Below are 27707 nucleotides of genomic sequence, written 5' to 3'. Positions count from 1 at the left end.
TACAGAGTTGGTCAAGTGGTATCTATTTTAAGCATTTAATATCCAAATGATAAAAGAATTTGGGCTAGAGCAGATGAGACCTCTCTCCAGCATGGTGCATTAGAGAAAACACATAGGGTCCTGAATCTGTGCCAAGAAATGTGTGTGTGTGTGTGTGTGTGTGTATTTGTGTGTGGTATAAATACACGCACACACACACATGCACTGACACTCGTGGCTCCTCTCCAGTCTCCAGGCCAGGTTTTTGCTCATTACCAAAGCGGGGTCTCTGGGAATCGAGCTCCGCAGTGCTGGGTGGAGAGAGTCCCCCTCTCTCCCTCACTCCCTCTCTCTAAATGAGGAAAAACAGAAGAAGAAACTGAACGGGCAGAGACAATAGCTGGTGACTGCCTATTACGCACCGCACACCTGAAAATACACGCAGGAGTGGGTTTAACTTATTAGAAATAGCCGGCATCTTCACCAGGAGACTAATAAACAACTTGTCCGCTTTTGTCATCATGGAGTTAAAGTCTGGTGTAGATAAGAGCCCCGGGGGAATGTAATTTTGTGAGCGCAGAGAAGTGACGCCCTGCCTGCATCCAGATGTTTCATGTTTCTTTTTGCGCGCGGAAAAAAAGGCTCTGCTAGCAGATGAAATGAAGTCCACGAATCTGCTTTAAAAGGCCGACACGGCTTTTATGAGGGTGCACATTCGGCCAGGCAGATTTTCTTGGAGAATTTGAAAGCTGCAAACTTGGACCGCTCATGCTGCCAAACGTGAATCTGCTGTGTCTTTTTGCGCTGTGTGTGCGGGGACACTCCACTCCAAATCCCCAGGATGGTGAGGTTTATCAACGTTTGCTTTGGTCACTGACACATTCACACTGACGCGTTGCAATAAACGCTTATTTGTGTTTAAATTCGACGGAGCTATGTTCATCTTAAATACTGCGCGTTGGATGAATTAATATTTTTCCATCCATTACATTTTACGACCACTTAAAAAGCATCTGTTGTTATTTCTACACTTTTCTACACAAGAACAAATAGTTTCAGCTTTTTACAGACATTTCCATGTTGGAAAAAGGTGAATTCAATCGGCCTCCTGGCAGCCCCGAGTGACCAGTTTATGAAGGACTCCTATGAATGATTCCTTCTCCCTGTCACGGGTCATCAGGAAGAATGTTTGTGTATCTCGAGTTAAACTCTGTTTTGTTTCCACCCCAGTGCTTGACCTTCTGGCACCTTTAAACATGTCGGACCGTATCAGCGGCGTGTTCCGGCTGCAGTCCCCGTCTGGCCCCGCCGCGTACAGAATACGACCCAGGGCGCCAAACTTGACTCTTCCCCCTGAATATTCCCGCCTGTTGCACTCCAGCGTTCAGGGAAGCATGGGGATGCATTTGGTGGCGCTTCAGTCCCCGGGCACCAGCGCCTCTCTCCTTTCCCTCTCTTCTGCATCTTCTCCCATCCTCCAGCTCATCTCCTCCACCCTCAATGACACTCTGCAATTGTCCTTCCTGAAAGGGCAGGGAGGAGGTCAGCAGATTGCCAGGTTTGCTTTTCCTGGGAGGAACCCCTTCTCTACGGAGGAGTGGGTACAGTTGGCCGTGAGCCTGGAACCTGAAAGACTGGCTTTTTTTATAAACTGTCAAGAAGCTGTGATTCTCCATCTAGAACATGAGGAGAAAATTAACCTCCTGATACCCCAGGATGTTGTTGTCACTCTTGCCAGCACTCCAGGAAAGAAGGACAGCAAATTTAGTGTGAGTTTCTCACAAATTTGGCATAAAGAACTACTGAAACCACCTTTATACATGAAAGAATATAAAAATCCGTCAAATATCTCTGTCTATGTTTTGGTATGACTACAGGGATATCTGAAGAGAGCTGAAATGTCAGTTAAACCCTACCTACAGCGGCCGTGGCTCTGTGACAATAACACAGGTAAACGCAAAGCCTCCGCAATCTTCTCACAATTTAAATCATGCAACTGAGCATGGATGGGAGCTGGGAAGTGGATGGTGTGTTGTCATGGTGATTTTGGCTTCTGGCGTCATAATTTATTGTATTTTTAGCTGTCATAAAATAGGAAAGGGTGAGTAAATGTCCTTGTCAATCCCAGTTTTCCAGGTTTTGCTTTTAGGCTGCATGCGTGATGACTCCGACATGTCACAACTGATGACCACTGCGAAATAGCTGCATTAGATCATATCTTCTGATCCTCTGGCAGCACACAACTTCATTTAGCATTGGGTTTTCATTTTGGTGATTCATTATTATTTAGGTATCTCTTTTTCCATCAGTGGCTGCTTTCCTCTTCCAGATGCCCGACTTCCTTCCCACTTCGCTGGCGTCGACAGCTCAGATTCCCAGACTGACAACGCAGGAATGCGCCACCGGCAAGTGCCCACCAGTAAACCTCAAATGAGCCGCAGGGCAAAGGACAAAACCAGGCGTTATCCCCACGACATCCAGAGCGACCAGCTGCACAGAGCTGCAGTGCTAGGCCCCCCCGGAACCCCTCAAGGGGGAAGGTCTCCGGAACAGAAAGATGACCAGCTGATGAAGCTGCAACAGAGGCTGGAGCAGCTGGCTGTTATGCTAGACATGCTCAAATCTCAGGTATATTTAAAGTCACCCTTAAATTCAATTATTATTTAAAAAGAGTCTTTGCTTTTGTTTTGACAGAACGCAGACCTGCAGTCTCGCGTGCAGTACCTGGAGGGGTGTGAGTGTGTGAGGCAGCGGTGTGTGTGGGAGGGCCGTGACGTGGAGGACGGCCAGCGCTGGCAGACTGACCTCCACACTGTGTGCACATGCACATCTGGAAAGGTCAAATGCCAAGCAAACATTAAAGGTGAAAATGCTTTTCTATGTCACTGTTAAACTGCACAAACCACCATTTTGACAAGGAGCAAGCTAACATTAACATGCTCCATCTGTGTCAGGTTGTGGGTTTTCTCTCTTTGAACCTTGTCTGTAACCCCAAATTTCCAAATTGAAGGTGCAGGCGTCCTCTAACGACCTTCACCTTTCTTTTCAACAAGTGGCTTGGCCCAAAAAGGCAAAGTTTTTTTCTAAGCCATTGGCAGCAACACTTTCCCCACCAGTGCATGTTGGGTAAATGCTGCAGACGTGTATGCAACATCAACTCTTTAAAATAATTAAGGTCATGATTTAGAAGAAGAGGCAATGTGCTTCCCTGCACCGTCTATGCAGCAAAGCTTTTTGACTCCGTTATGGTTAACAGCTGTTTCACAGTTTCCCATTGATCCCTTCCAGTGTGTGGTGGCCTGATGTGGTGATCCCTGCAGAGAACTATAAACCAGACACACTCCAAAGTCTTCTCAGGATTAGCAGTTTTCAAAGACTGTTTTCTCAGTTTTCATTTCTTACATATTAGCTGACAAGTTCAGGGGACAATTTTCACGTGAATTGTATTGTGGCTGGGCGGCACGGTGGTGTGGTGGTTAGCACTGTTGCCTCACAGCAAGAAGGCCCCGGGTTCGATCCCTGGTTGGGATTGAGGCTGGGGACTTTCTGCGTGGAGTTTGCATGTTCTCCCTGTGCCTGCGTGGGCTCTCTCCGGGTACTCCGGCTTCCTCCCATAGTCCAAAGACATGCATGATTAGGCTAATTGGAAACTCTAAAAAAAAACTGCCCGTGGGTGTGAGTGTGAGAGAGAATGGTTGTTTGTCTATATGTGTTAGCCCTGCAATTGACTGGCGTCCAGTCCAGGGTGTACCCTGCCTCCGCCCATTGTGCTGGGATAGGCTCCAGTCCCCCCGCAACCCTCAGTGGAGGAACAAGCAGTAGAAAGTGAGTGAGTGTATTGTGGCTTAGGCAGGGGAAACCTCTAAAAACATATGTGAACACAACCAGAGAAGAAAAGGAAAGAAAACTACCATAGATGATGATTTAAATAGCATTCCCTTAGTGGATACACATCCAAAACAGTGTAACTAACAATGAAGAGAAAACTGGAGACTGATACAGCGCTAATGCTAAGTAGGACACATGGAAATATAGGGATGTTATGCTATAAATACTAACACTGGTTGAAAGATGTAAAAATGCAGTTTGCCAAGATGTTTGCCTGCTTTATAATATAAAACCTTTGTTTACATAGCCCTGCTTGTTCTACATGTTTTTTCCATCAAACTCTTTCCACTTGTCATATATATGCTGAGTCTTGTCCATAGATGGCTGCACACTGCAAAAGCTTATTTAAAATATATTTTTTTTAAAACAGCTGTTGTAAAGACACAGAATAAACACTGGCTTTTCATGTGCACTGTGGTTGATGTCCCCAGACCTCCACCCCCTTTTGCTGAGGCTGTTTGTCACTGTCTCTGCCTTTCCAACCATCTTACCTTTAATTGTTTCCGCATGTCGGCCTGAAGACTCCAACGGCGCCCAGCCGATACGTGCCTGCTGACTCCCACACACGCTTTGATCTCGTGCATGCTTGAGTTTTTGCAGGAAATGCCTGCTGGCTGCCACATTAGGCAGCCCCACTTGATCCCTGTCTCACTCTGTCATCATTAGCCTTTCTGGAATTCCTTCACCAGAACATCTAACTGCTCATGTCTGTGTGCAACACTTGGATTTACAGAATGGTGGATGCTGAAAAAAACAACTTTAAAATGAAACTAACATCAATGATGATGTTTTTCTAAGCCAGTTGGCGGGTTGTTGTACGGAGAATCCTCCAGGAAACTGCTACTTGTGCACTTCTGTCCCAGTTCCTCCAGCAGTAAATCAGCTTCAGTGTTAATAGACTTGCTGTTGGCAGTATTTAACGGCTGGAAGGCTGCAGGCACTTCTGGTTTTTATTATTGGCCCATAAAACATGGTTTGAGAGACCAAGTACAAGAATATTACATCACCACCGTACTGTTCTATAATTACTCCAAAGAAAGCCTGACAAGACGTTTGACTGGCAAATAACGGCTTTTTTTTTCTATCGCTAAAAGGACAAATATTTACAGATTGAACAGATGGTCGAGCATTTTTCTTTATTCCTCTTGTCTCTGTCTCCTCATCAGGGTGTGATTTCAACGGCACACACAACGATCTCCATGGCTGTCAGACATGTACGTGTAAGGTGAGACTTTGCCGTAAAAAAAAAACATACCTAAAAATGTGTTAATGGCTGATTTCATCTCTGTGTCCTGTCATTACCATCCTTTAGGGGGGGATAAAAGAATGTCAACCCCTGTCCTGCCCGTCACTGGACTGCACATTAAAAGAGAGCGTACCTGGAGACTGTTGCCAGCGGTGTAAAGGTGAGGAAGTAGCTAAAAACCTGCACAGTCACCATAGTTTGGGACTTTTTCTCTGATCATCTGAAACGGTTGATCCTTCATCCATGACTCAACATGGAGAGTCCCCTCTTTCTCCAGGCTGCGTTCATTCTGGTGTCCGTTACGAGCACGGCACCAAGTGGAGGTCGACCGAGAACCCCTGTGACGTGTGCTCGTGTGTGGTAGGTCCGCTGTGACATTTTTTGGTCCTCTTCATCTGTACCGGCCCTGTTTTCTGGCCTCCGCAGGAGGGCCGCGCTCGCTGCGAGAGGGAGCCTTGCAGCACCCCGTGTTCAAACCCAGCTGCTCCTCCACCCAATAGCTGCTGTCCAGTTTGCCAAGGTAGACCTGATGCTTTAATGCAGCAGCATGAAGGTATTAAGCTACCAACTCTGTGTGCGTTTGTGTGTCAGGGTGTGGGGTGAACGGGGACAACTACCCTAACGGTGCTCGGGTCCCTGCTGGTGACCTGTGTCAGGACTGCACATGTGTGGTGCGTCATAGAAAAAACTTTAATGTTTTCAAGTGTACTCAAAGATGATTTTTGCGTTGAAAACCATCTTCATCTTTTCTCCTGCAGAATGGAAATGTGCTCTGTTCAGCCCATCCTTGTCCATCGCCGCCCTGCCAAAACCCTGTTCGTCGTCCTGGAGACTGTTGCCCCAGGTGACCACCCTGCCTTTACACCTTAAAACCAATTCCACAGCAGCCATATTATTTGACTTTAAGTGTAATGATTTCCACTGCACGTGACCTTTGCGTGTTTGCCCACAGGTGTGAACAGTGTGAATATGAGTCCAAACTGTACGTGGATGGACAGAAGTTCTCCTCAAGGACGGAACCGTGCCTTCACTGCCGCTGCTCTGTGAGTTCACGAAGCCCGTGTGACTGGATGCCTCTCAGCTATATTAATTTCTTTAGACTCAAGATTTTGATCACAGCAGCGTCTAAATGCTACTGTATTAACAGCCAGAGGCCAGATTTTCTGATCTGTGTGTACTGGTTAGGCAGGTGAGGTGTCATGTGAGCGTGTGGACTCATTGTGTCCCACCCCACAATGCAGCCATCCAGCTACACCAAAGGGAGAGTGTTGTCCTACTTGCCGTGGTAAATATCTGCATCATTTGGTGTTTAGCTATGTCTGTGCCACTATTTCAGCATCTTGTGATAATGAACCTTTGGCATACTCCCAGAAGTTGTTCTTGTCTCCACAGATTGTGGCTATGACCAGAAAGTGTTTGCTGACGGGAAAGTTTTTACTCCTGCCGGAAGCGGGCCCTGCCTGCAGTGCAGGTGTAAGGCAAGTCTGCCTGTGAACTCGTATAAACTGTTGCTAATAAGTTGTATCTGTCTTCATTGTTAAAAAGAAGCTGGCACATAACAAGGCTGATTGTAGCTGGTCTTACAAAGTCTCCGAAAAGACAGTCCACTAATCAGATGTCACAGCAGAGCCAACGCGAGCGGATCAGTTGTTTGTTAGCCTTTGTAGCAGAAAAGTCGCCAAACTTCCAGACACGTAATCCTGCTGTTGTGAGCGACACAACTGGTTTTTTTCTCATCAGTCCTGACGGTTGGTGGTGAGACAGAGGTTTCTTGTCAGGAACTGTTTATTTTCGATAATGTCACATCATTACATTTCTGTCTCACTTGCCTTGACATGTCTGCTGAGCCTGATGTTTCCATTTGGCCACCCACAGAGGCTTGCATGCTAAATAAACCATTTTCACATTAAATCAGTGTCTAGGTAAAAGCAAAAGGTAAAAAAAACAGACTGTTTCCTTGAATAAATCCACCATTCTCTTTGAAATAAGTCAGATATAAAGAAAATGGAAAACAACTCAAAGGTCTGGCTGGTTTTTATGTTTTTTTATATTTAAAGAAATTTGCATATGATCTTTAAAAGTTGACTATTTTCCTCATCTGTATAAGAATTTGATGCTAGAATGTCGCTATGCCTCATCTCTACTGTGGTCATGTTGGGGGATTTTGTCTGTTAAAGGGCGGCAGTGTTATTTGCCAGGAAGAGAAGTGCCCTCCCATCAAATGCACCAACCCCATCATAGATCCACATGCCTGCTGTCCGACCTGCAAAGGTAAAGACTCACATGCACACACAGGTGCAGCTGAGCATAAAGATCTCTCTCCTCTTGTCTCCTTGTAGCCTGTGTGCTGGATGGGCTTGAATATGAGGAAGGTTCTAAATGGCACCCGGACGGTCCCTGCATTATTTGCACCTGCATTAATGGAACGCCCCAGTGTTCACCGACTCGCTGCCTCACCACTGACTGCTCGCACCCCACTAAAGCCCCTGGTACGACCTGACTGTGAGTGTGTGAGGGTTGTTTTTACAGATCTGTGATGTCATCACACCGCTTCTTTACTTCCCTCAGGTTCCTGCTGTGCATCGTGTGAAAGTTGCACCTATAACCATCGCATCTATAGCAACGGCCAGAGGTTTTCGACCCCTGACCAGCCTTGCCAAGTCTGCGCCTGTCAGGTAAACATGTCTTTGTTTAAACAAACTCAACACACTCCTGTTCACTTTCAAACTCACGACACAGCCTGCCTCTCCACAGTATGGCAGTGTAGTGTGCGACCGAAGCCCCTGTCCTCCCCTGAACTGTTCCAATTCATACACGCCACCAGGACAGTGTTGTCCTAAATGTCCAGGTAATGAATCCCGTTGAGAATGGACTTGCTCCAGCCTTGCGTTCATTTTGTTCCCTTGCTTTTCAAAGATTGCGTCTTTGAAAACCGTGTTTTTGTGGACGGAGAGGCTTTTCCAAACCCATTCAACGCCTGTGAGGAATGCAAGTGTGTGAGCGGCTCGACTGAATGCCAACAAACGCAGTGTCCCCGTCCTCACTGCAACGCTCCTCTGTCCGGGCTATGCTGTCAAAACAACTGTAACGGTCAGGAAATAAGCACTTTCTGTTCAAAAACTGGACAACATTTAATCAGTCCCTTAAATCACACGCTTTTGCTTCAGGATGCAACTATGCTGGAAAAGTGTATCCCAATGGACAGGATTTTCCCCACCCTACCGACTCGTGCAGGACATGCAGCTGCATAGTAAAAACAGTCTTATTTAAGGCTCAATTCTGGTGTTTCATCACCTCTGTCACGTCAAAGTGTGTTGTGTTTATACTGCAGAATGGGAATGTCCAGTGTTTGATGAAGAGGTGTCCTCAGCTGGCGTGCACGAACCCCAATTTGCTGCCTGGAGACTGCTGTCCCAGATGTCCCGGTAACAACTACAAAGTAATACGCGACATTATATGGAAAAATGATCAATTTCACAGTTTGACCTTTTTCTCCATTTTTTTCCCCAGCGCCTCCAGCTGACTGTGTGTTTGAAAAACAGACCTACAGACACAGTCAACGGTTCTACCACCCGTCTGATAGCTGTCAATCGTGCGCTTGTACCGACGGCGCTGTCCGCTGTCAGCGCAAACCTTGCCCCTTTGCGGCATGTTCACACCCCATCCTGCAGGAGTGCTGTCGGACCTGCGAGGGTACGATTCCTTTTTGCCTAAATTGGAGACAAGATTAAACGCTTTGAGAGACTGGTTGCATAAAGTGCCTGCATGCCTCGTAGGCTGCCTTCACGAGGGCCGAGAGCGAGCCAACGGGGAAATGTGGGATGACTCTTCAGATACGTGTGTGGCTTGTATTTGTCGTGAGGGCTCCGTTCGGTGTGACCGGAAACGCTGTCCTCCCTCCAACTGCAAGCACCCAGTGCAGCGGCAGTGCTGCATGTCCTGCGAGGGTGAGATTTGAACCTAACAACAGCAAACAACAGCTCCTGGAGAGGATCCACTGATCATACACGTCCTACTGAGGGCCATCTCCCCAAGCTTGTGTTTTCAATTGTTTGCTTGCAGGCTGCATGTATCACGGTAAAGAATATGCAGATGGCACTGAGTTTGCTGATGGCAACAACCCGTGTGGCGTGTGCTACTGTTACGGAGGGGACGTTGTCTGCACCAGGATCCCATGCTATGGAGACTGCAGCCACCCTTACAAGCCACCAGGACAATGCTGTGGAGAATGTGAACGTGTGTAGAGGCAAAATCAAGCTGACGTCTGGTCATTTTTGCCATGGATAAATAAACTGAACTTGATTTCCTAGGCTGCTTCTACAATGGAGCCATCCTCACCAACGGACAGTCGTTCCCCGATCCAGGAAACCTCTGCTCCGAATGCACCTGCCAGGTACCACACACACGTTCACATAAGCCTCCTGTCGGTTGTTCTCTTTGGTTAGCATGCTGTGCTTCATCTCTTGCAGAGTGGTTCAGTGCGATGTTCAAGAGCTTCGTGTCCGCCACCCCTCTGCTCTCACCCTGTCACCAATGCATGCAGCTGCCCCGTCTGCGATGGTAAACAGCTCACTCGCCTCAGCGCTGAATTCCCAAAGAGCACGATATAGGTGATGATATAGGTTTCCCCTCTGTGCGAAGGTTGTTACTACCGAGGTTTGACTCACGGTGATGGGCAGATCTTTCCTGGAGAGGAAGGCTGCCAAGACTGCACATGCTCAGTGAGAGGAAGAACGGATGCACTTATTTAGTTTAACTCTCTGCATCACATTCTTGTTCCAAATTTTGTATTTTTTTTATTTCACTAGAGAGGTGAAGTTGTATGTGCACAGCGGAGATGCCCGGCTGTGTCGTGCTCGCACCCTGCTCTGGATGGCTGCGCATGTGGGGTTTGTGATGGCTGCAGCTTTTATGGGCGAAGCTGTTTCAATGGAGAACAATTCCCCAATCCTGCCGACCGCTGCCAGCTCTGCTCTTGTTCGGTACCATCACGCAGCTGTTTTAATCGCAGATTAACATTTCGATATATTCCTTTAATTTTTTCTATAGTCCAAATCACACAACATGTTCGATCAAGGTTGTGGAAAATATCAGAATTTAGGACAAAACTACAGAATTCTAAGCCCCTTTCACATATACACTTTATCTGAGCTCCTGAGAAATGGCCCAGGAGTTTCTCTACTTTTGTCTGCTCACACATGCAGACACCATTCAGAAACAGAGATTCTCCAGATGGTTTGCATCCTCAACCTCGGCCCCCCACCCCCACCACCACCACTTCTGCTTCTATAAATATCAATTATCTTCATCCTTAGCTGTTTGTATTTCTTGGCTCAAATATCACAAACACACACAACCTTGAATGTAAACATTAGCATCACCATTAGTGTGTGAATTTACAATCTCTTTTATCTTTTTTTACATTGTGAGGAAATGTGTTACAATGGCAAAACTGAGTTAATTTTTTTTCCACAATCCAAAGATGCATGTGTGTTTTCGTTTTGGGGTATAGAGTGGCAGTGTGGTGTGTTCACGCGTGTCGTGTCCGAGTGTCGCCTGTGTGAATCCGGTGACCCTTCCCGAGGAGTGCTGCCCCCGCTGTACAGGCATTTGCCGCTATCTGGGAAAAGAATATCCGTCTGGCTCCACCTTCGCTTCACCTTTTAACCCCTGCTCATCGTGCTCCTGTCTGGTCAGTCCTGTCCGATATCAGATGGTCCACTTGGCAGGATTGCTTCAGGTTCATCCTTCCTTTATCCTCCCTCTGATCAGAATGAAGTGGTGAACTGCCAGAAGAGACCTTGTCCAGTTCAGTGTTCAAATCCAGTCCCTTCAGACACCTGTTGCCCGGTGTGTGACTCCTGTCTGTATGAGGGGGTTGTCCACACCCACGGCCACACCTTCACCACACCTTCCAACCCCTGCCAGCACTGCACATGTGCAAGAGGCACAGTGACCTGCGTGGCCCTCGTCTGCCCACAAACACCTTGCCTCCATCCGGTTACCAAGCCAGGACAGTGCTGTCCCGAGTGTACAGGTGCTTGTGAACCCTGGAATCTTCTATACTAGGCCTTGATATTTGTTCATATTGATTCATAATATAATTGTTGTTTTCTCTGGTCCTTGTAAATAGTGTGTACAGTGGGCGGACGGGAATTCAGTGATGGGCAGACTTGGACCCTGAGCTCAAACCACTGCTCCACGTGCACTTGTCAGGTCTGACTCCTCACCTTATTGCCTGACATCATTCATATCTTTCCAGTGTTTCGGTTCTAATCTGAGTTTGCAGGCAGGCGAGGTCAAGTGTGCATCGCCTGACTGTCCCAAGCTACCGTGTATGCACCAGGTGACCGATCCAGGAGCTTGCTGCCCTCGCTGTCGAGGTAAGTCGATCAATCAGGTGTAATGACAGATTGAGACTGTCGTGCCAATGATGTCATCACCTCTGTCAGGATGCATGTATGGCGGACAGAACCATGAAGAGGGCAGCAGCTGGTTTGCAGGCTCCACTCCCTGTATAAGCTGCATGTGTGTGGATGGCGTGACCACCTGCTCAGAAATACGCTGTCTGTCTCCCTGCATCAACTTCATTAATGTGCCAGGAGAGTGCTGCCCTGTGTGCGCAGGTGAGCGCATGTGAACAGCATTTTGCAATGTCTTATATTGCAAAAATCTAACTCTAAAACATTTTATTCCACAGACTGTGTGTTTGAGGGCAGCGTGTACGGTCCAGGCGACAGTTTCCACCCAGCTGGAGACCCATGTCAGATCTGCACTTGTGAGGTTTGTCACACATTTAAACCTCAAGGCAGAGAAAAGAGACGTTTTGTAACAAATATGAAATAAAACCTTTTACCTTTAGCTCCATTGTGGTAAAAGATGGAATATTAACAGGATATTACATATGTAAGTTTATGGTGGAGGAGGCACTGTGAGGATCTTTGAGTTCTTCCAGTACTTTCAACACATTCAACCTCTGCTAGAAGCTGCTGGTGGTGCGTGTTAGCGACACAATGGTCTCCTGCTTAACAGGCAGGCCACAGCTCAGCCGCCTGGGCAGTGTCCTCTCTGATGTGGTGGTTAGGAGCTCTGTGCTTTCTCCCTTCCTCTTAAATTTACACGCCACTGACATCCCAGTACAACTCTGTCATGTCACCTGCAGAGGTTCCCTGATGACTCAGCTGTTTCTGAGTGTATAAAAGAGAGAGAGGAGGGTAAAAACAGGACACAGATAGACAACTTTGTACATTAGTACAAACAAAATCGGCTGATGGTGAATTTCAATAAGACCAGAGAGATGATTTTTGACTTCTGGAGGAAAAACAGGCCTTCACAGCCACTATGGATCAGTAAGGAAGTGGTGAAAGAGGTGGAGGATACAAAAACCTTGACGTGGTGACTGGACTGGAACTTTAATATTGAAACTGTGTACAAGATGGGGATGAGTGGACTCTGAAGCTGATATCCTCCAACATGTGCATCAAGATGTTGGAGATGTTTTACCAGTCTGTTGTTGTCTGCTCCATTTCCTTTGCTGTTTTGTGTTGGGGCAGCTCAACCTGAACGTCTCTTTGGTCTCAATCTTTGGTCTTTTGAAACGATGGTGGAGAAGAGCGCACAGACTAAACTGGTGTCTATCATGGACAATTCTCATCACACAGTAGACAGACAGTGGAGCAACTTCCCTGACAAAGGGGCAGATGAAATCACACCATATAATAACAGCAAAAAACTGTGTAGTCACTTTTGTTCACCTGATATGTTCACCCTTCACTTGTTTCATACATTCTTTATTTCACAGTTAATATTGCTTTATAAATATGTCTAGGGTGTTCTTTTTTAGTTTATTGTGTAATTATTCTCTCTGTGTGTAATGCTGCTGCGACAGATTTTCCCAGTTTAAGATCAATAAAGTATTTCTATCTGTCTGTCTTAGATTAGAAGTACTTGAAATCAAAGTTTTTGAAGCAACATGACTATGCTAATTCCGGCTCTATGAATCACAGGTGTTGCCCAACGGAGAACAACACTTGAGATGTTATCGAAAGCAGTGTCCTAGTCTGGTGGACTGTCCAAAAAGCAACATCTTGTTCTCTGCACCAGACTCCTGCTGTCCCATCTGTGCACGTCAGTACCAAACTATGTTATGCAATATGTTCTAAATCACTGTGCCCTCTGTAAGTGTGTGTTTGTGTGCGTGTGTGTGTGTGTGTGGGTTCAGAACCTCTTAGTAATTGCACCACAGCACTTATTGGCAATGAGATCTCAGCAACGAATGACCCTTGCTTCACCTGTCACTGTAAGGTAAGGCAGCAGCTTTTTCTGCTCCTTTGGAAGGAAGCTCTGAACACTGAATATTAAACGTGAGCTAATTAGAACACCGACACCGGTGGACATCATTTACACACCGAGGCATTCGGTGCAGTCCAGTAATATTGCACCTGTGTTTTAGGACCTTACATGGACCTGCTTGCACCAGACCTGCCCCCAACTCACCTGCCCTCAAATTGAACAGTCTACCCCAACAGACTCATGCTGCCCTGTGTGTAAAGGTAATTTACCTCATCCTATCTGTCTCCTGTGCTCCTGGGGAAGAAAAACAAAAAACAGGTGTGTTGCTACATATTGAAAATTTATTGTCCTACATACAGATTGTGTGATAGAGGGTCAAAACAGACGGGTGGCTAATGGGAGCAGGTGGACAGACAGTGACGATGACTGCATCACCTGTACCTGTAATGTGAGTCTTGTAATTAATGCGATGTGTTTATGCTAAAGAAAATAGTACATCCTACATCTCAGAATTAGTTAAATATCAAAGACAATCATGCTACAGTGTAAAAAAGAAACATGATTTAGAACAAAATGGTTCCTCCCTGTGACCTATAATGAAGTAGTATTTGAGCTACTGCTGTTAGTTCATGACCAACTCAGTACAAAACCTATGAATTCATCAGAATCATGTACTGATTCTGCATGAAGCGAGTACTTATGCTGCACCAGAAACTGCAACATGCTCCTGTTTTTTGTAGTTGGGCTACATTGAGTGCAGCATCGAAGAGTGTTCACCTGTAGAGTGTCCAAATGGTCAGAAACCAGTGAAGATTCCAGGAAAATGCTGCTATGAGTGCCAAGGTATGACAGCCAGGTTATACGCTCAGCATGTTAGCTCAAGGCGTATCTAGAAACGTTTGCGTTCCTCTGTGTGTTTCAGACTCCAGCGTGTCGTGTTTGTACCAGGGAACTATGTACAACTCCAACGAACAGTGGGACGTGGATGTCTGCACCAGCTGTACCTGTGTGTCAGGAGACGTGCACTGTCAGAACCAACGTTGTCCTTTACTAACCTGTGCAACAGTCAGTATAACAGTCCTCTGTCAGTGTTTAAATATATTACAAAAACTTCCCTTGAGTCCTAGCTAAGCGTGCGTGTGTGGGCACGCGCGTGTGTTCTTGTGTTTGTTAATGTCCAGGATGAGATGCCAGCCCTTGTCCCGGGGTTGTGTTGTCCTCACTGCCTTCCTCGACCGGCCACCTGCATTGCTTTTGGCGACCCTCACTATCGCACCTTTGATGGACGCATGCTGCACTTCCAGGGAGCGTGCACTTACATCCTGGTCCAGGACTGTGAGGGCGGAGATTTCAGGTGAGCAAGGCACAGCCCTTTTTTTTAGTTGCCACCCCAAGACTTTATTTTATGTGTAGTAAGGGTTGAACTCCTCTTTGTTCCTGCAGCATTCAGGTCACTAACGACGATCGTGGCCGTAAAGGAGTGTCCTGGACTAAAGAGGTGACTGTGTCTATAGGAGTCATCACTGTGCAGCTGCTCCAGGACTGGGTTGTGAAGGTTTGCATGCTCAGTAAATCTTTCTGGACACATTTTGGCAAAATACTTTTATTGCAGTCCTCGTTTCCCTCAGGTGAACGACGAGACGGTGTCATTGCCGTTGCTCCGAGAGCCGCACATTTACATTGAACGGCAGTCCAACACCATCCTACTCAACACTAACATTGGGTTGAAGGTGCGGTCTTTACGTTCCCACCGTTGTGTTTAGATTCGAGGGAACAGCAAAGGGCACACTCACACGCCGTCTCGTCCATATGCAGGTGATGTGGAGCGGTCGCTCACATCTGGAAGTGAGTGTTCCTGGTACATATAAGGGCAACACTTGTGGCCTTTGTGGGAATTTCAACAACTACTACCAGGACGACCTACGAATGCCCAGCGGACAAATCAGCCTATCAGAGGCTGACTTTGGCAACAGCTGGAAGGTAAACATAGATACCTTACTAGGTATAAGGGAAGATCAGCAGAACTTACACAACTGTTAAACTTTATCTGTCATTTCAGGTCAAGAATGGAAGCCGTTCGCTGTCCTCTTGTAGGGCTGGTGAGGACATTGACCCCTGCAAACACGCAGGCTACCAGGCTAAAAAGGGGGCTAATGCCCGTTGCAAGGTGCTGAAATCTGCTGCCTTTAAGCCCTGCCACCGTGTGGTGCCTCCGGAGTCGTGGTACGGAGCCTGTGTGTATGATCTCTGCGCGTGTGGGGCCAACACTGATGAGTGTCTGTGCGACACTCTGGAGGCCTACGCCAGCCAGTGCAGAGAGGCTGGAGTCATCCTGCAGTGGAGGAGTACATCTCTGTGTGGTCAGTTCAGTAAATACACTTATGATCTCCTATTCATGTAAAGGCTGATACATAAAATACAAAATATTAGGTCCACGTTATAGATTTGGGACCTGCTTGTGCATTCATACTATTTAATAACTGAAGACATACTGAAGATAATGTAATGAACTGAAAGAGGGAATGTCTCATTTGTGACTCATCTTGTGGTTGATCTTCTGTTGTCTTGGAAACTCGAATTGTATCTTTCTTAGAACTAACTGGGAAAAATGTGATAATGAAACCAAAATAAAAATAGACACTGAGAAACAAACAAGCTCAACATGAATCCTCAAGCATGTTACCAGCATGTACCACAAAACACAAATAATAACAAGCTACTGAATGTGAGGTTTCAGTATGTGCACAGCTAAATGATCTGTCTACAGGAAACAAAAGTGGTTTAGCAGATGTGTAACTGCATCACTAGAAAATCTAACAGCAATAAAACATTTGCTCTTTTCTGACCTCATTGTTGCTGGGGTTTTTTTTTCAGTCTCAGATTGTTTCACTCTCATCACTGTCATCCACAGCTGTAGGATGTCCAGTGGAGAGGGGCTTTGTGTTCGATGAGTGTGGACCTCCCTGCCCCGTCACCTGCTTTAACGTGGACGTACCACTGGGGGTGCTAGAGAGCCACTGCTTTAAGCCATGTGTACCAGGCTGCCAGTGTCCCGCCGGTCTGGTTCTACACAACAACTACTGTATACGGCCAGAGAAGTGTCCCAAGATCATTCATGGCGATGCTTCCTAAGGGTTTACAATTTCTGTAAATAAACTGCAGCCCCTGATACTTCAACCAAGACCTGCACAAATCTTCTGTTGCTGTACGAAGTAATAAAATGGAAAGGCATGATAAACCTCCATGAGCTTAGGCTCTCGCAGACTAATACATTCTACTGTTTCTTTATTGTATTATTACATGATTCTATTTAGCACTAAATGTTTATATGACAGAATTTGTGGCTTTAACGACCATGTAGCGTTTTACACAGTTATGATGTATTGATCACACCTCCCGCTTTATTTAACGGTACTAATTTGTATTAAAAAGATCTGTTTACTGTACTGATTTATTTCAGCATGCTGCAATGTCTGAATATACAGTAACCTTTATAATCTCAGGTATTCCTTTTGATTATTTATCATACAAATAAACAAAGATCTACAGTTTGCAATGATTGTTTTTCTTTTTTCTGTAATTAATTACATTTAAGTATTGCTAATTAGATATATTTTACTTCATCTATCGATGAAAATGCAATCCTTGGAGATGACCAGTATATTTTATAAATCAGGACTCTTACATTTTTATTAACAAACGCGTGTTATGCATCACATTTTCCCTGCATCTCTCAGACACTCTCACTTCTGTTGTACAGTAATTTGATCTAGCTGCGGTCCAAGAGTGCTGTAACCATAGCAATAGTCTGCATAATTGAACAACCCACAAAAGTGAAACATGGAGGTGGTCAGATTATTTAATGTTGAGCGAAATGTCTGCTTGTTTTCCATGTGTAAATATTAATTATTGTGCTTTGATGTGCTTTCAGGATTACCTGTGTGGCCTGTACCGATCCCTGGGTCTGCCTCTGGGAGCAGAGTTCTCCTCTGAAGATGTGACTACGATCTACCGCCAAGTCTTCCACGTTCCCTCCAACACCGGCGATGCAAGTGCAGCCATGCGGAAGGTCGGAGATTTTGTTTTAATCAATATTCTTTTTAGAGCACTGATCAACTGACCAAATACTTCTTGATGAAGTATTTAATGAAGAGTCCTTTAATTGTGTATTTTTTAGCTTGCGGAACTGGACAGCAGCTGGTCCTGTGTGGGTGAAAATCTGCTGGATGTGCTGGTAGAAATGGAACGGGAGAGGGAAAGGAAGGAAAAGGTAGTAAACTGAATGAGAGTGTGCCAGTTAGACACTGAATAATAAATGACTAAGTCCTTGCTAAAAAGCCTGTGTAATTCCCAGCTCTGCTGGGAGCTTCAGCTTCTAAATGTTGGGAAGATCAACCCTCTCAGCGAGGTGGAGAGCCCAGTCATCAGTTCTGATAGGGTCCACCATGATGTAGCTTCAAAAGCACACAAGTTACAGGTATGAGCATGCAATCTTACAGGTTCCATCCGGTGTGGAATAACTTTATTTTCCCTGCACAGAGGCAGAGACTGTCCGAGAAGAAACACTCTTCTGGGGGTGTGAAAACAGTGAAGAAGATTCAGAAATCAGCCAGGCAATCCTGGACCAGGTCAGCAATCAAGACATAGATGTTCTACATGCTACATGTTGTAACCACAGCACTGGTTGATATATTCTTAAGTAGAAATGCATGCAACTAGCTCCTCTGTTTAACTTCTTAGGCTGGCATCAGAGGGTTTGTACAGTATAATATGTCAAGGTCGAGGGCCAGGGTTTAGAGGTCAGGCCTGGGGCTCTGTCAATCTCTCCGACGTCCTTCTCTTGGTGGATGTGAAATATGATGTGGTGACCCAGTTGCTGTACAAAGAAATGTTGCAGGAGCACTACGGTAAGGAAAGAAGGGCTTCGTTGTTGTCACAATATAACACAGACAACAGCCTCATGACTAAAGACTGTTTTGGTGGGGGGGACAGCTCCGAGCACCTGGGAGGGCATGCTGCCATGGCAACAGCAAAAGGAGGAGGAAGAGCTGGAAGATTTGGCAGAGGATGCTCTGGAGTCTGGCGACATGGTATGTTTGGCTGAGCTGCCTGGAGCATTCAGAATATACAGGTAACACATGTGCCCCCAGAGTATACATGCTCATTTTTTATGTTCATCAACCATTTTGATACAAACAAATTCAAATAAATGTATCAGCTGCAGAGTGAGCATGGGAGCATCCTCGAGAGGCCATTCTGAGTCCAGGGAGCAGTGCTGGTCTGCCATTTCCCTCCTGTGGGATTTGCACACATTTCGTCAACAAGAAAAAGACAGTTTAACCAAACTGAATGAGAGGTGAGTCAACATGTGACCTACACAGCCACAGATAGCAGACAGATGTTGACTCATATTTAACACATGAATAGGACGCACTGTAGAATTTATGCCTGTGTGAGTACCCAAAGCAGTTGTAAGATGTGTTGACTCAGTAATATTGTTTCCTTCTAGACTGGATTCGAGGAGTCTGAGATTGTTGTGTCTGCACATCAGACTGGCAACCGTGAGAGCTCAAAGGGAAACAATATCTTACAGAGCTCTTCTGGCAGCTCGGCAGTCTTGGGAGACATGGTAATGCAGGCTTCTTTCTTATTTCACGCTTTAATCAGCCACTGTCAGCTGTGTTCCTGATACTCACCCATAGGCCGCACATTAAGAGTCCGTGTGGAGCAGAACAGGCAACCTTGTGGCTACGTAATGACGGCAAGGAGCAAAAGACGGGCCCGATTTCTGTGACACCGCAACAGGTATTAGTCATTGGGACCAGAGGTGTCGCGTGTTATAAGCTTGGCAGAACTCCAGATGTTAGGAGAAGGAGCAACACTGTGGCTTCTGTGTCTACAGGCATTGCTGCAGTTGCTGGTTATGAATCACGAGCAGGAGAGGAAACATCTGATTAGTCTGTTGTTAAATGGGGTCTCCCAAGACTGTGATTTACCAAAAGAGGGTATAATGATTTTACCTCCCTCTTCTGCTACATGTCCAAACTACTTGTTGCTTGTCTCACCAACGGTATCTTTTGTGATTCCTCTTCCTCACACAGATTGTCAAGAGCGTGCTGCTTTTACAAATGGCTGCCTGAAAAACATTGTGGACTCGCAGACACACAGTCAAACCCCTGGAGGGCCTCACCCTGAACTACAAGCTCAGAGAACCACAGAACCTTGGCCGCAGCAGCAGCTCGAGAAGCGTTACCTCCTCCTCTTGAGCCAGCTGAGTGAGCTCCAGGAGGTGGAAGATGGGGAGGTGTTGTCAGCACTGATTGACAGGGTGAGTCGACGCAGCGACAGTGTGTGACTCAAAGACTCCATCGTAACACACGGGGAATCATGTGTCTTTCAGAGTGCAGGGAATGGCCAAACATTGCGAGACAAGTATGAATCTCAACTTCAAACACGGAGCTACAGCAGCAGGCTCCAGTCCCTGCTCTCAGAGGATCCTCTTACTTCAGACTCTCCAGATAAAAGTACAGCTCAGTCCTGCTCTAGTGCACAAGCTAAATCTCCAAACAGCAGCCATGGATCAGCCGAGGATCTGCCCGGCAGAGGGCCGGGGACAGAAGCGACCGGAGCGCAAACTGAAGATGAGACTAAGGAGGAGAACATCTGCACAGGTACTGCAAGCAGAATCTGACAGTTTTACACCCAGGAGCTGCACTTACAGCACTTTGCATTCTCAGGTTGTGGAGAAATCATAGAGGTTCTGCCCTACTTGGAGGTGTTGTGCGTATCAGAGGAGATAAGCAAGAGTGGTTCTACAGAGGAAGAGAGCAGAGCAGCAACGTGTCCCCAGGACCATGAGAACCAGGGCTCACTTATCACCCTGGCCTGGGGCAAGCTGTCTGAGGACAGTGGTGAGCAGGGAGCAGGGGACGCAGTGATAACACGGGACAGCTTGGAGACACGATTCCAACTAAGTGATGTGAGCTGCAGAGGTGAACTGGGAGAGTTTGAAGACAGAGATGATGTGGAAGCAGCGCTGGTCCGGTGTGATTCCACCGGCCATCCTGAAGGGTCGCCTGTGGACGAGCAGCACGGCACATTTGCACAGGTAACGTCTGAAAAACACCTAGAAACACAATAACTTTGCTCTCCATCTGAAGGTTTTCCTCTTCCCATACGTCCATAGAGAGGAGATATATCTGAGTGTGATCTTCAGGCGTATGTGGACACCCTGCTGTCGGGGCCAGCACATCCTCTTGTGGAACCTTCTGAGATTAAAGGCCATGATGGTGACCTTGTCTCTGGACTCACCAGTGAGGCGAGAGAGCTGGTTGAGGTGGAAAGGTTGCCAGACTCGCAGCCGGGGATTCTGGGAGGTCCTGACCTTATGCACACCAAAGACCACAAATCTATCTTACAGGACAAAGTAGGTCGGGTGATGGTGCATTTGGGCAACCGGCAGCTATTACGCCTGCTCGTACTCGGCTGTTTTGTTTTAAAGGTCGGACGTAGCCCTGCAGAAAGACAAACCAGAGTGAGAGAGAGCCAGGAGGTGTCTGAGATGGACAGAGAGAAGACGATGCGCAATCTCGTGGACGTGCAGCGAAAGGTTGAACTGAGGCATCGGAGAGACCGCGAGAGGCAAATGCTGAGGGTGAGCGAGGGGAAAGTTTGATCGTCTTCCAATGAGATCGGAGGAGTCACGGCATGGCCGTGCTTTCAGGTCCAGGAACGCCTCTCGATCGTCCAGAGCAGGAAGGCGCAGGAAGATCTGCTGGGTCAGAGGCGCACAGACAGGCTGATGCACCTCACACAAAACCTGCCACAGGTAACACACGTCACGAGGACACAAGGACGTAGCGAGGTTGGCCATTTCCATTACGATGTGCGTTTCAGGAGGACAAATACCAGCAGAAGACGGCGGTCAGGGAGCGTCTGGAGCAGCTGAGAAGAGAGCGCTCCTGCGTAATGCAGTCCAAACGAGACAGGTGACGGCAACTCTAACTGCGCGACCCTTTCAGGAGAACAGCGAAGCTCACTTTGTTTCTTTGTTAGGAATACTGCCGGGTTTAGAGAACTTCTGGGTCCAGAGGCTCTCCGCGGCTCAGGAACAGACGACGGAACAAAAGCAGCAGCTGCTCATCATTGTGACTCATTAAATTTATTTTAAGCACCGCCGCTCGTTGTGTCTCGGGCAACTTCCAAACACAACATTCCATAACGACCTCTGCCATTGTCTCTCGGATAATACGCCGAAGTCAAGCAACTGTTGGAGATTTATCATCCACGCTGTCGACCGGGGACAGAGTGAAGGCAGGAGATGTATCAGAGCTCAACGCTCCAGTTAACCACACGTGTCCCAGTGCCCTTGAGCAAGACAGTGGACTGTGTTCCATCACTGGAAGACAAGCAGTGTGCGAACCTGCGTGAACGAGTGACTGCAGACTTGATTTCGATGAACATTACAATGCTGTAGACTTTGAATGGACTCAGGTTTATTTATTTACACTACAGATTTGCATGACAATACTGTAACATGTCCAAGTAACAACTGCGAGATGAGGAGATAGGTCTAATGTAGAGGTTGTCCGGTGAGACGATCATGGCGTCTGAGTCCTCCTAAGATGAGGGAACATTTCTATGATAGAGATTCTCAACAAATAAAGAAGGTTTTTATTTACCCTATTCACACTGCAATCCAAAAAACAAAAGCGGTCAGAACAATATCACTGAAAGAAGCCAGAACATTCCACAGCGGCCAACACGTCGAGCCACCGCATGACTCGTAAACACTAAAAGAACACAAGTATCGATGAGGAATACAAGATTAGTTTTTCGAAAATCTGTGGCCTTGAACACAGCAACAGCACAATACAAGCTTGAAAATCCAGACCAAGAAAACGTGGCGCCTGGCTGACGGGTGTTATAATCTGGTTTGAATGGTTTTGTAACAGCTGGAGGTTCAGGTGTCTGGTTTATGCCAGTTCATCCTTAATGTGGAGTGATTTCTTGTGAAAGTAAGGTCACCTGACAGCAGCGACACACTGAAAATCAAAAGCCTAATTCTGATGGGGACTGGACCAGAAATCTCTCCAGTGGTGGACTCTTATACTACATGAGGTCTTCAGCAAGAAAGCAGCATGCATTTGTGTGTGTGAAAGACTAAACTACACCTTATACGATAGCCAACATTGTTTGCGAAAGCCTGGGATGAAATCTGGAAGGTCCAAATCACGTTGAACCACTGAGACCGAGACCATCTTCTCGCTGGCGGCTTTGATGGGCGTCAATGTCCGTGAACACAGAATGGCCGACATACATCCAGCGTACTGTATACCTGACATGTGGAGCCGATGAGAGCGGATATACGTGTCGTCCTGTATGTCGTTTCTGAAGGAATCAATGTGGGAGCGAAATGTGTGCGATTGTGCGTCAAGTCTTCAATGGCGTTAGCGATGAGACTCAAAGGATGTTCACATATTTTTGCGTTTGTGTGTGTGTGCATGTCTTTATGTTAGGGTCTCTCTACTGATGTGCACACTGCACTCCGTGGCCATGGTGACCACCTTCTTCATCTGAGCTATCGTTGTAGGCCTCCCTCCTGGCGCCGCCTCCCATTCCTTGACTTCTGTCAAAATCTGTCAGTTCGACTTCTTCCGCGTCTGCTGTGATCTCGGGATCCTCTGGACGAGCAGGCAGCAAACACTCAAGCTCCTGCGGGAGATTCGGTCATTAAAAACACTCAGCGCGACATTCATTCAAACGGGTCTTTTGGGTGACTCACGTTCAGTTTTTCAGCATCGATCCAGTTGTTTTCGGGGAACTGGACATCAAACTTGATGTAAAGGTCTCCCTTCTCAAATGGGTTTCTATACTGGGGCATTCCCTCCCCCTTCACCATTCGAACGCAACCTGCCACGCAAAGAACATGAAACACTACCAGTACTGGCAACTGGCTCTCATTCACACCACAGTGTCTGTAGGATTGAAATAATCCAAATTTAGAGAACTCTAGTTAACAGCTTAGTGGCCTGGCTTTTGCCTGCGACAGCACCGCTAAGCGCCACTAGAGGGAGACAAATCCCACAACAAGCCCATCAAATTAACTCGTATTGGACTTGCTCTGAAAAAGGTTTCAGTTTTAACTTGGCCTGACTGTCAAGCCCGATAATACTGGGATCATCTGCTACTCAGTAATTGTGAGGCGATTTGACACTTTGACTGAGTCTTACTTGAACTGGTCATCTCTTCAAGCAAAGCTCTAAGCAGGTAACTTCATTTTAAACAGTAAGAGAACTCATCCTGTCTGTGACAGAATGGCTGGACGACTGTTGAAGATGGAGGATCTATTGAGTAAATTCATGGGTACCTGGCTCAATGATCTTGCCAGGTGGATATTTGATGAGCAACTGACGCCCATCCAAATGTGTAACAGTCATCTGGAATCCACATAGAGCCTCAACCAAGCCGATGCGCTGGACGATGTAAAGGTCATTGCCTTCGCGGCGGAAGTCCTGGATTAAAAACGAGAGCAAAAATAAATCAGGTTTCGCCATATTTACAGATATTACACTGAGATAATCCCATCATTCTTTTACCTCGTGCTCTTTCTCTTGCAGCACCAGGACGATATCTCCTGGTTCCACCCCCGGAGCTTGGTCAGCCTCTCCAGAGAACGTGATCTTCTGTCCGTGTTTCATCCCTTTATCTACATGAACCTCTAGAAGCTTTGTCTCCTTACACACCTTATGGCCCTCACACTTTCTGCAGCGGTCCTTCTCGTTGATCACCTCACCTGCACGGAAAACACCATTAGGACGTCTCCAAGCTGCGGGTGTCCACACAGACGTCTGCGTGTCTCTTACCCTCTCCACTGCAGTCTGTGCACACTGACTGCATCTGCTGGACCATCCCTGGGGCCAGCTGTCTCACCATGATCCTCATACCTCTTCCTCTGCATGCCACACACTTTTGCACTGCTCCTGCCTTGCCTCCCTGACTACAGGGCAAAACCATAAAGCATCAGCACTGTTGCTATAGGGAAATGTGGAAATTTATGATTTCAATAGCTGCACTCACCCATTGCACGCCCCACAGATAACATTCTTACTGAGCTGGAGTTTGGTGGTTTTGCCATTGTAGAGGTCTTCAAGAGAAACTCTATGACAGAAGAGTTATGGTGGATATTTATTTTAAGAGCCACCTCAAAGTGCCCAAAAAGGTCACACTTACTTCAGAGGGTGCACCATGTCCTCGCCTCTCCTCTTTCCTCCATTTCGGCCTCTGCCCTGTCCCCCCATGAAACCAAACAGCCCTCCACCAAAAATATGGGAGAAGATATCGTCCATGCCGGGCCCTCCTCCTCCTCCCTCCCGTAGGCCCTGTTCTCCATATCGATCGTAAAGCTCCTTCTTTTCAGGGTTTGACAAGACCTCGTAGGCAAAGCTGATCTCCTTGAACTGAAAGAATAAAGGCAGAATAAACAAAATTGCCCAGAAAAACACACGTAGAAATTAAAGTTCTTGACGCATGTCACCCCAACAAATTAAACCCGGATTAAACTCGGGCATCGGACCGATTCACGTTCCGTGCTCCGATCAGCCCCTTGCATCCTTCTCAGTGCCAGATTGTGTGATCATTAAAAACTACGTTGACGCCTCTACTTGGCTGTACCTTCCGAGCGTGTGGTGCCTCCTACCTTGTCTCCAGCCTCAGGATTCTTGTCAGGATGGTACTCTTTAGCCAACTTGCGATAGGCCTGTGGGAAAAAAATGACATATTTGCATTAACTTGCTGCGAGCTAACGCATAATCTCAAGTACAAACCCTGACAGACAAAACCACTAATACTATTGCAAGTCCCAGCACTCGTGTAGGCCGAGGACTTGATGTCGTGGACCTGCTGTCAAAAACACCAGGACGACACAATGACAATCTGTGTTTGACATCTTAAGATACTTAAACGTGGGAATACCAAGTCAATAATAGTATCTAGAAAAATGATGTCGGTCTACTGACACTTGTGTCCCCTTGACAGCTGTTTGTACGTCAAATTACAACATGATCTGGCACAAAAATAATCTTTTTTTGTTTGTTTTACAGATGGTTTATGGTGCCATGGGAAGGTTATTAAGAGCAATCAAGTTGTACCTTGTACCTTCAATTTTGAGCAACGACCCTTATGTGTTTATTTCAACCAGGCCTCGCTGGCTTGAATAAAGATCTACAAATGTTTAGTAGGTGGGGTGTTATTACGGTTTAACTGCGTCTGTTTTGACGAGTCTGAAAACCAGGTCAAGGTTTGCTAACTTGTGCGTTTACAGTGCGTAAACGGCCGTCAATTTCCATGCTGTTGTTCAATTAAAACCAATGCGTCTTGATCAAACATTAAGTCGAGATGATTTTCTTGCAACCTTTGGATGAAGAGACGTTACAACGTCGAGGATAGACGCCGGTATTTTCTCTTAGCAAGGGCAATGTTTAGGTAACGCTACTCGCGTTACTGACCGACAGGGCGCCGGCTATTTGCTGCAATGTAGCTAGTTTTCTATCCAGTTCAAATCGCAGTCACCCCTGTATTTATTGGCTTTAAGGCTTTATTTTACGTCGATGGTAAAATTAGAAAATAAGGCATTTGTTCATACCATTTGAATGTCAATTCGTTACTTTATTTCTAACACAGACTGAAAGTAACCTCATCTTAACTTTATCAGCTTGGCTAACGAGCTGGTGAGCTGCTGGATAGCAACCTATTGCACGTTAAAGGTGTTAGCTTGTTTCCAGGCCACAATTAATACTGTTTTTTGGGTGGTGCATTCTTCCCTACGTTTGTCGGCGGCGCCTACCTTTTTTAGCTCGTTTTCAGAGGCAGAAGGTGAAACTCCGAGGATGTCGTAGAGCTTAGTATCCACCACATTAGCCATGGTGCTAACCGGCTGCACGGCGAGACCTTCTGCGGAGGTTCAACTGACGGAAGAGAGCAGACGCAGGATCCTTCCGACGGCTGCTGTCCAGGGTTACCAGATCCCACAACACGCAAACACCCACTCAGAAACAACGCGCCACAAACATCCACTCAACTTAGAACTGAATTAAACTGTTGGGACGGCGAGCAGCGAGGACTGCTGCTTGAGGAGGCAGATGAAGGACTGTGGTTCCGGTTCGAGGATCACGGTGCTTGGAGAGAGATGCCCGAGTTCGGCTGATTACCAGAACCCGAGTGGGTCAGAATGCATTAATAAGCCGATAGGTTTTAAGTTTTGTTCAACCCTGAGGTGGGACAGGGTGGTGGCGGTACGGGAGAATAATGGTAATCAATTCTAGGTTAATTGACGCAGGACGATGCTGGCTGCAGAGAATAGTCGATTGCTTCGTGATCAAAGCCACTTGGGTTGGCTCTTTGAAGGAGAAGATGTCAAATTGTCAGATGTTTTGATCATCTGCGCGAGGCCGGTCAGTCCCGGCTTTGATGGCGTTTCCACCTGCTTATTTTCTCCTCGCCGGCAGGTGGTGCTGTTGGACCTCATCATCCTTTTATACAGAACTAAAGCGTTGTAACATGAGTTGTAAGCATGAGGTTGTATTTCTTTGTTTGTCTTACTGCTAGAAAAGATATGAATTGATCTCAGTAAGGTTTTCAGGAAATGTTGATTATGGGCCAAGGTGGATCCCATTACATTTTGGTGATGTTCTGGATTCCAGAGGGACTTTGACCTTCCAAAGACCTTAGGTGATGATCAAAGTCAATCCACTATGTTATGTTACCTTGTGTTACTATTGCTTGTATATATAATGCAAGTTTAAGTCACAATATGTTTGAAAATGATCTGCTTCTTTTTAAGATGAAAGATGAACAACCTCTATTAAAGGAAGACCACTCAGAATCGGAACCATAGTTCATAATCTGACGTCTCAATTGTCAATTTTAACCCTCAAATACAAGCAATATATGGCAGCTGACAAACTCATTGTATTCCAAGGTATTCCAAGTAATTTGAGTATTATTTTTTGGTGTCAGACACGATATCTGGGGAAATTAGCTGCTTGGTGGAGGTCTGCACTCTTATTAATAACATTTTTACATTCTTTTGCCACTTTAGTCATGTAGGATGTTGCCATTCAGAAATAAGCTTGCATGCAAATGTAAAAATGCAAATCAGGAACCATTTTATTAGAATCATAACCTACACAGTCATGCTTAAACTGCTTTTCAATTTTTTCCCATTTTCAATTAAAATCTCAATCGCCAGTTCCAGGAATTATTGTATTTTTCTGGGAAGATTAAACAGGAATGTGCACCCTGT

General features: G+C 46.3%; 3 protein-coding genes across 3 annotated transcripts; 2 read left to right on the top strand and 1 right to left on the bottom strand.

The window, feature by feature from the left end:
- The first annotated feature begins 324 nt into the window (after window positions 1-324).
- Window positions 325-16961, top strand: kcp (kielin cysteine rich BMP regulator). Its single transcript, XM_057051513.1, has 46 exons — window positions 325-823; window positions 1210-1748; window positions 1857-1929; window positions 2309-2607; window positions 2674-2842; window positions 5034-5092; window positions 5180-5273; window positions 5391-5473; window positions 5540-5633; window positions 5705-5784; window positions 5872-5957; window positions 6066-6156; window positions 6299-6398; window positions 6506-6591; window positions 7291-7384; window positions 7453-7602; window positions 7682-7788; window positions 7868-7961; window positions 8030-8203; window positions 8281-8363; window positions 8445-8538; window positions 8624-8806; window positions 8890-9060; window positions 9176-9349; window positions 9424-9506; window positions 9583-9673; window positions 9755-9834; window positions 9922-10095; window positions 10626-10805; window positions 10886-11150; window positions 11247-11329; window positions 11403-11496; window positions 11566-11739; window positions 11814-11896; window positions 13120-13240; window positions 13335-13417; window positions 13566-13665; window positions 13765-13853; window positions 14146-14248; window positions 14328-14470; window positions 14587-14759; window positions 14849-14960; window positions 15034-15135; window positions 15221-15385; window positions 15465-15765; window positions 16317-16961. Exons 1-46 carry the CDS (start codon window positions 748-750, stop codon window positions 16535-16537), a joined length of 6273 nt encoding a protein of 2090 aa, XP_056907493.1. The 5' UTR covers window positions 325-747; the 3' UTR covers window positions 16538-16961.
- A 126-nt stretch (window positions 16962-17087) lies between these two features.
- LOC130535993 (uncharacterized) lies at window positions 17088-22116 on the top strand. Its single transcript, XM_057051533.1, has 19 exons — window positions 17088-17251; window positions 17337-17474; window positions 17583-17675; window positions 17760-17882; window positions 17945-18033; window positions 18146-18312; window positions 18398-18536; window positions 18624-18761; window positions 18915-19034; window positions 19108-19210; window positions 19308-19410; window positions 19507-19733; window positions 19806-20076; window positions 20143-20513; window positions 20592-20831; window positions 20907-21059; window positions 21129-21233; window positions 21302-21393; window positions 21461-22116. Exons 1-19 carry the CDS (start codon window positions 17246-17248, stop codon window positions 21573-21575), a joined length of 2793 nt encoding a protein of 930 aa, XP_056907513.1. The 5' UTR covers window positions 17088-17245; the 3' UTR covers window positions 21576-22116.
- dnaja2b (DnaJ heat shock protein family (Hsp40) member A2b) lies at window positions 21884-26904 on the bottom strand. The gene is made up of 9 exons (XM_057051555.1): window positions 26250-26904; window positions 25104-25163; window positions 24638-24864; window positions 24485-24565; window positions 24271-24404; window positions 24004-24200; window positions 23775-23919; window positions 23190-23317; window positions 21884-23119 (listed from the first exon to the last, which is right to left on the bottom strand). Exons 1-9 carry the CDS (start codon window positions 26325-26327, stop codon window positions 22931-22933), a joined length of 1239 nt encoding a protein of 412 aa, XP_056907535.1. The 5' UTR covers window positions 26328-26904; the 3' UTR covers window positions 21884-22930.
- Between the last annotated feature and the right edge of the window lie 803 nt (window positions 26905-27707).

The sequence above is a fragment of the Takifugu flavidus genome, chromosome 13 (genome assembly GCF_003711565.1).
Source record: "Takifugu flavidus isolate HTHZ2018 chromosome 13, ASM371156v2, whole genome shotgun sequence".
Classification (NCBI taxonomy): Eukaryota; Metazoa; Chordata; class Actinopteri; order Tetraodontiformes; family Tetraodontidae; genus Takifugu; species Takifugu flavidus.
Note: the sequence above shows the minus strand (reverse complement) of the source record. Positions and strands in the feature narration are given on the sequence as shown.

Bases quoted from the DNA above. Each gene is read 5' to 3' on its own strand.
- kcp (XM_057051513.1), top strand. From the start codon at position 748: ATGCTGCCAAACGTGAATCTGCTGTGTCTTTTTGCGCTGTGTGTGCGG. The intron at 8,807-8,889 runs GTACGATTCCTT...CATGCCTCGTAG, and splicing joins GTGCTGTCGGACCTGCGAGG to GCTGCCTTCACGAGGGCCGA. The intron at 9,835-9,921 runs GTGAGAGGAAGA...TTATTTCACTAG, and splicing joins GCCAAGACTGCACATGCTCA to AGAGGTGAAGTTGTATGTGC.
- LOC130535993 (XM_057051533.1), top strand. The intron at 19,035-19,107 runs GTAATGCAGGCT...ACTCACCCATAG, and splicing joins CGGCAGTCTTGGGAGACATG to GCCGCACATTAAGAGTCCGT. The intron at 21,394-21,460 runs GTGACGGCAACT...TTTCTTTGTTAG, and splicing joins ATGCAGTCCAAACGAGACAG to GAATACTGCCGGGTTTAGAG.
- dnaja2b (XM_057051555.1), bottom strand. From the start codon at position 26,327: ATGGCTAATGTGGTGGATACTAAGCTCTACGACATCCTCGGAGTTTCA. The intron at 24,566-24,637 runs GTAAGTGTGACC...CTTCTGTCATAG, and splicing joins GACATGGTGCACCCTCTGAA to AGTTTCTCTTGAAGACCTCT. The intron at 23,120-23,189 runs GTGAGTCACCCA...AATCTCCCGCAG, and splicing joins TCGATGCTGAAAAACTGAAC to GAGCTTGAGTGTTTGCTGCC.